Raw genomic sequence first — 12,733 nt, 5'->3', positions numbered from 1 at the left:
AGTAGAATATGGAATCAGTGGATTCAGAAGGGTAATACGGAATGCCGTGCTGGATCCCAATGGCCTTGTATCACTAGCAGTCGAGATGACAGGCATCTTATCAACATGGCTGTAATGGATCGTGCAGCCATTTCTCGATCCCTGAGTCAACAGATGGGGACGTTTGTAAGACAACAACCATCTGTACGAACAGTTCAATGATGTTTGCAGGAGCATGGACTATCAGCTCGGAGACCATGGCTGTGGTTACCCTTGGTGCAGCATCACAGACAGGAGTGCCTGCGATGGTGTACTCAACGACAAACCTGGGTGCATGAATGGCAAAACGTCATTTTTTCAGATGAATCCAGGTTCTGTTTACAGCATCATGATGGTCACATCCATGTTTGGTGATATCGCGGTGGACGCACATTGGAGGTATGTATTCGTCATTGCCATACTGGCGTATCACCCGGTGTGATGGTATGGGGTGCCACTGGTTACACGTCTCGGTCACCTCTTGTTCACATTGATGACACTTTGATCAGTGAACGTTACATTTCAGATGTGTTACGACCCGTGGCTCTACCCTTCATTCGATCCCTGCGAAACCCTACATTTCAGCAGGATAATGCATGACCGCAATTTGCAGGTCCTGTACGGGCCTTTCTGGATACAGAAAATGTTCAACTGCTACCCTCGCCAGCACATTCTCCAGATCTCTCACCAACTGAAAACTTCTGGTCAATGGTTGTCAAGCAACTGGCTCGTCACAATATGCCAGACTACTCTTGATGAACTGTGGTATCGTGTTGAAGTTGCATGGGCGGCTGTACCTGTACACGCCATCCAAGCTCTGTTTGACACAATGCCCAGGCATATCAAGGCCATTATTACTGCCACAGGTTGTTGTTCTCGGTACTGATTTCTCAGGATCAATGTACCCAAATTGAGTAAAAATGTAATGACATGTCAGTTCTAGTATAATATTATTGTCCAATACCCGTTTATCATCTCCATTCTTCTCGGTGTAGCAAATTTAATGGCTAGTAGTGTATAAACAATCTGTACACTAGGGATAAAAGGTATGGGACAGCACTTTTATAAAGGGAATGGCCTCTCATTTGGGAGGACAGAGACTCCAACCTTCATCTGGCCATCCTGATACAGGTTTCATTTTGGCTTCCCTAAATTACTTCAGACAAATTCTGGCTTGGTTCCTACTATAAGGCCATGCCCAACTGCCCAATCCATCCTTGTCAAAATAGACCTGTAAGTATGTAAATGCCTGTATATATGAATTAAGTTATTTTGTCAGCCTAAAAAGTACTACATCAGTTTCAGTATCCTTGAAAAGTGATCTATGGATGAACAAAATTACTGCTGTTACTACTACTACAACTACTTCTACTGTTATTATTGCTGCTATTGCACTACCAAATCAGGGATGAATGGTAGAAGAGAGAGAAAGAGAGAGACAGAGAAAGAGAGAGAGGGATTAAGAGAAGTTACCGTAGAAGAAATATGTTCACGTGAGGTACTCAGTACATTCACTCACCATTAGAATGAAAGAGGACTACACTCTTGTAGTTGAAACAGACAATTTTCTTCTGTTAGAGCAAACACTTATATTATTTTGGTGGCTAATTTTTTATCCACATAACCACAAATTCTCTTGGGCAATAAATAAATTATGAGACAGAATTGTTGATTAGTGCTTACCTTTCAGAGATCAAATATGTAGTACTATGTACTGCCAATAGACACAAATAAAAGCAAAAGTGACCACGATGAAGGAACTAATAATTCCAAAAGCTAGGATAGTGTATGCACTTATATAGGTGTCATTCATCATTCACACATTGTGTTCCATCAATCCCAGCATGAGGGATGTAAAATGATTCAAGTTAAATGTTCAGAGGCATAAGACAGCACTGCTGGCTATGTCTGTAAAGTACACTAACCACAAACTGTGACCAGAACTAATCAACTCAAAGGATAATTCTGGTAATTACTGCTAGATTGCTTCACACATGTATGTTAGCTGAAGAACACCTTTATAAAAAGCCATTGCCATTCCTCCTATACTACTCAGTTGTTGTTGTTATATAATACTTCAAACACAGTGTTTCAACGTTAGACAAACCACCATTAGCTGTCTACACACTGACAGAGTCAGGACCCATCTTATACAAGTACACTATCTGAGCAAAAGTTGTAGCCCCAGACCCAACCGAATAGTGCGTGCACCCTGCCGTCGCATCGCTTGCCACAGTTTCCTGTCGAGACTGCCAGCGGCACAAGGTGTTGCCGCCGACCGAAGGTGTCGCGCCATTGCTGAGCTCGGCCCTACAGCGCCCTTTGGCTACATGATTTAACAGGAGAATTGGCCCCAAGTCAGGGAGTCTTGCAGACAGCTCATTGCAGTCATCAGTACCATCGTTCGTTGTCTGGTTACCTAGCTCGTTGTGTGATTCAGTATTGTATAATGACTTAGGCCACGAATCAGGAATATTCTTTGGACACTAATTGGAACTGTATCTATGGTACACTCTTTGCTATCAATAAAGCTAAGTAACTGTTTTATAATAGCTGGCACTTATTTGTCACTAATCATTTTCCTGCCATCAGATTTTAGTCACAACTTGGTCACACCCTACTCCATATCCAAATTATGGTTGCCACACCCGGGCAGCCATAAAAGTGGGAACGAGGATGGGATTGCTCATCTCACAAGTGCTCCTTTCCACCCTCAGTCCAATGGTGAGGCTGAGCAGTTTGTCTGTACTTAAACAACAGATGAGCAAACTTCGCACCCACATGACAGACCAAGCTTTGCTCGCATTCCTTTCGTCTTATCGTTCGCAGCCTCATGATGGCCCGTCACCAGCAGAGTTGTTTCATGGCCATCGCCACAGAACTTTTCTCACCTGCCACTGCGCGCGCTAGTGCTGCTGTGGCTGCATGATTGCTTTGTGCCTAACTCTGCTATGTATTGCAGGTTGTTTGCCAGCCGCAGCCACTGGGGGCATGGTACCATCGTCCAGCGGTTGGGTTTGCACATATTTCTTGTTTCCATCCCCATTGGCTTGGAGCGCCAGCACCAAAATCAGCTGCAGCTTTGCTGTGCTAGCGACATTGCCGTAGGCTTCCCAGTTGCAGACCCACAGGCGGACTCGCCCCATTTCCTGGATGGCGGGCGTCCCTCATCGACCCCGCCCTCGCAGCTATCGCTGCTGCAGGAGCCTTCCCATATGGAAGTTGATGCGGTTGTCCAGGCTGGTCCAGCCCACCCTCCGGCTCTTCCTAGCTGGGACTCCATCGCTGCCTCTTCTCTTGGGTCATCTTCACTGCCGCCCGAGGCTTCTCCGTTGTCCTCGAGCGTCCGGGCATGTTAAGTGTTGGGTTCATCGTGTCTGCTGTGTGTTGCGTCCTTGGGGTCATTTTGGCTGGTTCTGGCTTCAGCACATGGCGAATGCCGGGACGTGGGAACTGACGCTACCCAGCCTTGCTCCGTTGGTTCCCTGTCACCTCACAGTAACCACACCCTCCCCTTCGTCGTCAGGCCCTGGCAGCACCTGATGTCTCGGTGGCCTTTCAAGGAGGGAGGAATGTTGTATCTGCAGACCCAACCGAATAACGTGCATGTCCTGCCGTCGCATTGCTTGCCACAGTTTCCCGTCAAGACCGCTGGCGGTGCATGGCATTGCTGCCGACCAAAGACGTCGCACCATTGCTGAGCTGGGGGCTACAGCGCCCTCTGGCTACACAATATAAGAGGAGTGTTGTCCCCGAGTCAGGGAGTCTTGCAGACAGCTCATTGCAGTCATCAGTGCTGTTGTTCGTTGTCTGGTTACCTAGCTCACTGTGTGATTCAGTATTGTATAATGACTTAGGTCACGGATCAGGTATATTCTTTGGACACTAATTGGAACTGTATCTACGGTACACTCCTCGCTGTCAATAAAGCTAAGTAACTGTTTTATACTAGCTGGTGCTTATTTTTTACTAATAGTTTTCCTGCCACCAGATTTTAGTCACAACCTGGTCACATCCTATTCTATATCCAAATTATGGTTGCCACACCCAGGCAGCCATAAAAAAAAGTATGTGGACACCTTTATGTAATGTGGAAGTAGCCTCCAGATGTTGTGAGAGATGGATTCACCAGAGTGAGGCATGGACTATTGTGTTGCCAGTAGAGAAACAATAAGAGCAGAACGGATTGGTCAGCAGAGCTCAATGACTTCGAACATGGACCAGAGATGTCACCCCAGAAACAAATCTGTCAGGGATATTTCAAATCTTCTAAAAGTGCTGTAATTTGAGTGTGAAGTGAGAATGCAAAGGAACAGCCACAGCTAAACTGATACCAGGTAGTACTCATGTACTGACATATAGGGACCGTCAAGCACTGAAGAGGATTGTTGTAAAAAATTGAACGAAATCAGTGGAAGGAATCACTAGTGAGTTCCAAAGAGTTAGCAGCAGTCAGGCTATGGCAATGACTATGGGTAATGAGTTGAACACAATGTGGTACAGTGGTTTTTGTAGTCAGTGCTACGTGATGCTTGAGGTGATGTAAAGTATGATGCCACTGGATAGTGGATGACTCGAAACAAGTGAGTGATTTGGAGTGATGAACATTTTACCCCCATGGCAATACAATGGAAGTGTTTAGGTGGGGAATACCAGGAGAACGTTAGCTGTGATCACTGTGAAGTGCGCAGGATGTGGTGTTACGTTACAGGAGTGTTTTTCGTGGTTATGGTGTGCTACCCCTATTGCACTTATGAAAACATTAACTGTTGAAGGATTTCAACACATTTTACAGTATTGCGAACTGCATATGGTAGAGGAACAGTTCAGAGAGAGGACTGTATCAGTCCTCTCATAAAACAGCAACCGTGAGGCAAGTTTTGTATGCAACAGCATTCCTGAAATGGACTGGCCAGCTCAGAGTCCTGAACAACTGGGGATTAGTTAGAATGTCAACTGTGCTCCACAGTTCCAGTGTCACTATCTTCTTCAGGTTTGGCTCTTGAGGAAAAAATGGGCTGCCATTCTTCCACAGACATTCAGATGCCTCACTGGTAGTGTCCCCAGTAGAATTCAAGCTGTCATAAAGGTGAAGGGGTGACACACACCACATTACTGTTCACTATTAGGTGTCTGAATACTTTTGATCAGATAGTGTATTACAGATGCACTGAATTCACATTTTGAGTCCAAGTAATCTGATGAACCATACAAAGAGTGGCTAATAATCTATTATTTTGCTTTATGTTTAAATATTCTAAGATTTTCAACCCAATGCATCCTTCAAAGGAATGGCTTACAAAACACTAAATACTGTTCATTAGCATTAGGACATTGCCAGCTGGATTAATAGAAGAGATATGGGGGATTTAACAAAGAGTGTCTTGTTTCATTACAGGATTCTTTAATCTGTGTGAAAGCATTACAAAATGCTCAACAAATTCCTGTGGCAGACACTACAAGAGAGGCGTGCATTGCAGAGTTTACTTTAGCTGTTCCAAATGTGTTAAGTTTAAGAAGAATTGTGGCAACTTATTTCTTCATCACATACATGTCTCTCAAAGTCAACACAATGAGAAAATCAGAGAAATTTTACTGGCTATCATTCTCCACACATGACGTTTCTGAATGGAATATTAAAGGAGTGTAAACAGAGTGGTGCTAGAAGTACCCTCCTCCACACAGTGTGAGGTGACTTGCAACGTACATGTGTAGATGTACATGCACACTGAAGTGACAAAAGTCGTGGGATAACTCCTAATATCGTGTCAGACCTCCTTTTGCCTCGCATAGTAGCAGCAACTCAATGTGGCATGGATTCAACTAGATATTGGAAGTCTCCTGAATAAGTATTGAGCCATGCTGCCTTTATAGTTGTCCCTAACTGCTAAAATGTGCCTGGTGTAGACTTTTATGCACAAACTGACGTCTCAATTGTGTCCCATAAATGTTTGATGGCATTATGGCATTCACATTGGGCAATCTGAGTGGCCAAATCATTCACTCAAATTGTCCAGAATGTCCTTCAAACAAATTGCAAACAGTTGTGGTTTGGTGATATGATGTATTATCATCCATAAAAATTTCATAACTGTTCAGGAACGTGAAGTCCATGAATGACTGCAGATGGTCTCTAAGTACCCAACCATAACTTTTTCCACTCAAAGAGTAGTTCAGCTGGACCAGAGGATGCAGTCAATTTCATGTAAACACAGCCCACGCCATTAAGGAACCACCACCAACTTGCAAAGTGCCTTGTTAAGAACCTAGATCCATGGCTTCATGGGGTCTGCACCATGCTTGAACCCAGCTATCAGCCCTTAGCAACTGAAATTGGAGCTCATCTGATCGTGCCACAGTTTTCCAATCATCTAGGATCCAAGCGATATGGTCACAAGTTGAGGAGAATCACTGCAGATGATGTCACACTGTTTCAAAGGCACTGACATAGACGATCTGCTGCCATAGCCCATTAACACCAAATTTTGCCACCTGTTCAAATGGATACATTTGTCATATGACACACATCGATTTCTGCAATGCTGCTTCTCTGGTAGCAATGACAACTCTAACAGCTCTAGATTGTTACATCCAGGCTGTTGGTCACTGTGTTGTCAATGGTGAGAGGTGATACCTGAAATATGGTATTCTCAGCACACTCTTGTCACTGTGGATCTCAGAATATTGAATTTGCTAATGATTTCCAAAAGGGTATGTCAAATGTATTTAGCTCCATCTACCATTTTGATTTCAAAGTCTGTTAACTCCCACAGTGTGGGCATAATTACACCAGAAAATTTTTCACGCAAAACACATGAGTACAGATGACAGCTCTGCCAATGCACTGACCTTTTATACCCTGTGTACAGGATTCTACTGACAACTTTATATGTACAACCACTACCCCATTACTTTTGCACCTCAGTGTAGATCACGATATGAGAATTTATGTTTTGGGGCATGTACAAATCATGAGAGATGCTTACCCATTTCTTTGGAGCTGTGTGGAAACTCGGACCATCTGACCGAGGGCTGCTGCTGCAGTCTCTTCGACTCCGGCATTGCTGCACCTCAACAGGATATCCACGACTACATACACACAACGATCTGATGCATCACTGCTAGATGATACTGCCTCAGTTTCACTGAGTTTGAGTGCGAGATCACAGAAAGCCTGCAATCAGTGTAAGTTTATTTATCAGTTATTATCATCACTTTTATCATCAACATTATTTAGATATAAATTATCCATTTGATGGAAGGATCTTAGAATTCTCACACTACTTCCCAACAGATATATTTATTATTGGTTTTTGTTGCTGATAAAAATCATTCAGGTGTACTGTGATTTGCACAATGACAATAATAGAACCAAAAATAATTTTCATGTAGACTTTGCCTCTTGTTCAAGTTTCAAATTTGAGTCATATACTCAACAAGCCCCCATCAAAAAAATTAAAAGATTGAAAATCCATACCAATTCAAAAGAAAATTGAAAATGTACTTCATCAGCCACTATTTCTCAAATTAACTAAACAGGGTGTATATAAAGTCTGGAAACACTTTCAATTATTTATTGCACAAGAACTAATCATTGTACATATGTCATACATATTGCACTTTGAAGAGAAATTCTGAAAGCTTTTTTTACAAACATTTGATATGCAAACCATGAGTGACCCAGCAGATGTCAATACGGTAATCGAATTCTTGCCATACCCATCCCAACATGGCATCGTCATCTGTGGCAGTCGTGTCCCATATTCTCTCCCGGAACTCTGCTACATCACATGGTAGAGGCAGTACATACACCAGATCTTTAATGTGTCCCCACAGAAAAAAGTCACACGGAGTGAGATCTGGTGATCGGGGAAGCCATTTCATGAAACAGCTGTCCCCTTAGGAAGCACAATCAGTTGATCGATGTGGCACCTCTGTGTTCATGTATCCACAAACTTCACGATGCAAATGGGTTGGAGCCCCATCCCACTGAAAGATGTATGGAGAGTCCAATTGCATTTGAGGCATCAGCCATTGCTGCAACATGTGCAAGTAGGAATATCCAATGACAGTGCTCCTGGTGAAGAAGAATGGCTCGTACAGTTTTTGACATGACAAGACACAAAAATCATTTACCTTTGGGGAATCATGCTCAAATTCAGTGCATTCATGAGGATGCTTTGTATCCCAGATTTGACAATTATGCCTGTTTACTTTCCCATTAGTGTGAAAAGTGGCTTCATTGCTAAAAATTAAGCGATCAAAAATACCATCCCCATCCTCATTCAGTTGTTGCAACTGCAAACAAAACTCAAAATGCTTGTCTTTGACATCATAATTGAGCTTCTGCACCAGCTCCAATTTGAATGGTTTCATAGATGGCTTCTGTTCCAGGACTTTCTGCACTGTCATTGGAGCCACTTTGAGTTCACAGGATGTACGATGCACTGATTTCTTTGGATTCCTTATGAATGTCTCTCGTACTTGATCCACATTCACTTCACTCACACTGGGATGTCTGCTTCTCTTTGTCGGGCACAACCAACTCATTGTAACGAATTTGTTGTGCCTGTGGTAAATGGCCTCCCTTTTTGGTGGCTTCTTATCGTACTTGATTCTAAACATCAGTTGAACAGTGGTAGCACACTTGTTTTCATCAAACTACAACACACAGAAAGCTCACTCCTCACCTGAACTCACCATGTTTGTGACTAGTGCTTAGTATCAGCAAATTACCAAACTACACTGTGGCAGTATACAGGAAACAAAAGATTTCAGGGTTTCTCTTCTAAATGACATATGTATGACATCTGTACAATGTTTGGTTCTTGTGCAATAAATAATTGAAAGTGTTCCAAGACTTTTTGTACACCCAGTATACAGATTCAGGGATTCAAAAAGCTGTTAGCTACATGGCAAGTAATAGTATTTGTTACACGGCATCATGTCAAACAGTAAAGTGTAGCCAGTGAGAAATAGCACAAGCACAATGACCACACGTTTGTTTTGTGTAGTGGGTGAAAGAGTTGTCTCTGACTTCTAGTAACTGCCTGTTAGGGATCAGAGTATGGGTCGAATGTTGCAGGCTGCATACTCTCTAAATCAAGGTGCTGCTATAACATCAGTGCTGTATTGCCTTGATGCCTTCCCGCCATAGTTCTGCAAGTATGATGAGTCTGAGAACAGTGGCACTGTGGTCGCTTCCTACTCAGCCACTCATTTTCTCTTACTGAAATGCACAGAAGGATAAGTCTAGTCATGATTTACAAGGCAACATCCCCACCTTGACCCCATATTTTAAGGAGAAAATAGTGCACTTGAAAGATATCAGACCCAGCAATAGACCCCCACATGAAAATTTGGGCCATAATTGTGATAATACACAGTTATGACTTTCTGAATATATATACAAATTTAGTACGAATAAACATCAGCAACTGAAGAAATGGTGTTGATGATTTTTGATTATAAATTTAATCATGACAGTGAAGTTGAAGAACAGTGCAATTCCTGCAAATGTACTTTAGTTTCATAGTTTCAGCTTTTTATCCAAATAAAATAATACACAATAGTGATATTAGTAATAAAATAACATTATTCTTTAATGAAATACTGTCATTTCATTAATATGCACTGCATTTGTGAATCATAACATAAAATTTTCAAAGCAGAATGATCTCTGTCTCCAACTACAGGTTATAAACCACATACTTGGACTCAATAAACAAAGTACTACCACTTGTCTCTTCGTTAACATTATGAACACTGGCATCTGCAGTTGGGTGGAGCAAGTGAAAACAGCTAGTGCACACAAAGTTTAAGAGCTGTTCATGCAACCAGTCATAACTGTGTGCCTTCAATATTATGGCCCAAATTTTCAAGTGGAATTGATTGCTGAGGATGATATCTTGCAAGTGAGCTTTTTATGACATTTCCTTGTCAGTATGTGAGTTGAGTACATGATCTTGCTGTTGTAAAGTACCAATCACCGAGGGAAATGATTGATTGTTGGGATCAGATGATCTTTAACAAAGCTGTTTTTTGTGACACTGTGGCAGGTGTAAGACGAAAATTTAGGGTTGTAGTGTATACAATTGCAAATGTCTTCCAATGGAGGTGGAGTGACCTCTGGAAGAAGTTCCAGGCTATAGTCCACACTTCAGACAAAAAACATGTAAATTTTGTTCAGTGCAAACAAATATATATCTGTGGGTTGTGCGTGTATTTTTGTGAAGTAACAGAATGAAACAACACATAAAGAGTGAAATGCAGATCATATTGCAGTATCTGATATTAACTCCTGATGCATATGCGAACTTATGTAACTTAATGAGCAAACATTGTAATAACATTTATTGACTAAATTAATGGAATTGAGGTATCGGAAACATAATGATAATGAAATACAGTTAAAGTAAGACAAAATATAACCATATACTTTGAAGTCTTATTGAAAGTGCATACTTGTGCATCCTTCTTTGGATAGCAATTTATTGTAGATAATTACATAATTTGGAAATAAATCTGACATTATTACTAATATTGTCTGCCAGATCATTAACACAGAACATGAACGGCAAGTTTTCCAACACACTTCCTTATAGTTCACCTGAAAATTACTTCTAATTCTGTCTACGGTATTAATCCTACCTTTGTTAATAAATCTTGGTGAGTTCTCAAGAAATTATTAATCCTGTTCCTTTATCTAATTTAATTTCATCTATGGCTTCTTTACCAATGCAACTTGGAATAACATTCCATACTGATTACATTTTATTGGCTGGGCTAGCAGAAAAAAATGAGATGTGCATGTACCTGGATTCGAGTAATATGGTACAGTGCTTTTTGTAATAAAGATGATACCACTTCCAGACAATTGTGTGCTCCATGGAACCCACAAGAAAAAGAACCTTCAATAATGTGGAATGCATCAAGGTGTACATTAATACAATAAAAGGAAAACATAAAAAATTAATCTGAAATATGAATTACCAATACACATTGACTGTACTGCTTAACACTATTTGTCCTTTCATCAGTTGAATGTAAGCAAGTACATTGCAAGGAAAGACACTACCTTGACATCTATATCCACATCTACTACGTCTGCTTCCTCAGTTATATTAAATCTTTGCTGTTTATAATATATTTGTAGCTAAATTTGTATTTTCCAAGGAAATTTTTCCTCTACACCTGTAACAATGGATGCTTGTTTACAAGCCACTTCTATATGTTATTTAGCTTTACAATAAGCCCTGATATCTGCCTTGTAGTTGACAAACTCAACCTCAGCAGGCACAGTGCAAATGATAGCTGAACAGGCCTACAAGTTATTCATAGCTAAAAAGCCTTAATCTTACAAAGAAACAAACTACACAGTTTCAAATATGCAGTAATGATCGTTTAATGCCAGAAGTAGACATTAATTTTCATACATTCCATGAAGCACAGTCCTTGATGTGCAGCTACATAACAAAGTAAAATGGAATAAACTAATCACGAAGTTCAGTTCATCTTGTTAAGTCCTTTGAAGCATCTCTCACTGTGTTGACCTAAAAACAGGACTGTTGTTTGAAAAAAGCATATCTGTGTCATTAGCTGTACAATTGTATGTTTATTCTTGACCATTTTCAATCAATACATTCATCTCCATAGAAGTAAAACAAGGTACATCAATGGTTCAAACATACATTTGATGTATATTGTTTTTATCAACCAGTTTTGATTACTACAATCATCTACACAGGACAAAAACAATGTACATCAGTGGTTCAGACATACATTTGCAGTACACTGTTTGTCTCCTGTGAAGATGATTGTAACAATGGAAATCAGTAGAGAATAAACATACAGTTGTACAGCTGATGGATAAAGTATGCTTTTTCTCCCAAATTATCTATCAGTTCTAGACATAGTTATCAACAGAAAGTTCTACAGAGTGTTGGCTTATTTTGCATATTTTCATTCCTTGTTATCTTATGCTATGGTCTCCTGGGACAGCAAATCTCAAACAAATAGCACTTTTGTTCAGCAGAAGCAAGCAGTAAGAGTATTGTGTAACGGAGGCAAGTGCACGTCTCATGTATGTTTGAATTCTTACACTCATTTCTGAATGCATTTAACCCTACATGGTTTTTGTTGGTGATAATAAAAATCAGTATCGGCTGAACTGTGGTTTACATGGCCACAAGACAACACACAAAAATAATTTTCAAGTGGACTTTGCCTTCTACTCCAAGGTTCAGAATGGAGTTATGTACTTTGATGGCAAGCTATTCTACAAGCACTTGTCTGATATAAAACAAGAAAATGGGAAACCTACCAGTTCAAAAGAAAATTAAAAAATATACCTCACTAATCACTGTTTCAATAGTCATATGAAGATTTAGATTCACAGATGTTGAAAGGTTCTGTTAACCACGTGTCAAGTAGTAGTTTTTTGTTACAAAGCTGTACAACAAATAATAATGTTCTAAAAAAAATACCATTGTGTATTTATGTCAGTCTGGGAGCTCCTCCCGAATCCTTGGATCAATTTCAACCAAATTTGGTACACGAACAGCAAACTTTATGAGTATGAGCACTGTGTCATTCATAATCTCCTAGCGCTAATAGGAGCAGTGATATTGGTGAACTTGTTTTTACAGCACCTGCCATGTAGGCCGCTCAGCACAATAGGCATGTTTTGTACGAATAGTGTAGACTTGCATTATCG

General features: G+C 40.7%; 1 protein-coding gene across 2 annotated transcripts in view; it reads right to left on the bottom strand.

Moving 5' to 3' along the window:
• LOC126291710 (uncharacterized) overlaps nucleotides 1-12,733 on the bottom strand; it is a 327,921-nt gene that overhangs the window by 106,562 nt on the left and 208,626 nt on the right. For both annotated transcript variants that reach the window (XM_049985366.1, XM_049985367.1), the window contains exon 16: nucleotides 7,005-7,192. In XM_049985366.1, coding sequence (XP_049841323.1) covers nucleotides 7,005-7,192 — 188 coding nt within the window. The remainder of the gene's footprint in view (nucleotides 1-7,004; nucleotides 7,193-12,733) is intronic.

The sequence above is a fragment of the Schistocerca gregaria genome, chromosome 9, assembly GCF_023897955.1.
Source record: "Schistocerca gregaria isolate iqSchGreg1 chromosome 9, iqSchGreg1.2, whole genome shotgun sequence".
Taxonomy (NCBI): domain Eukaryota; kingdom Metazoa; phylum Arthropoda; class Insecta; order Orthoptera; family Acrididae; genus Schistocerca; species Schistocerca gregaria.
Note: the sequence above shows the minus strand (reverse complement) of the source record. Positions and strands in the feature narration are given on the sequence as shown.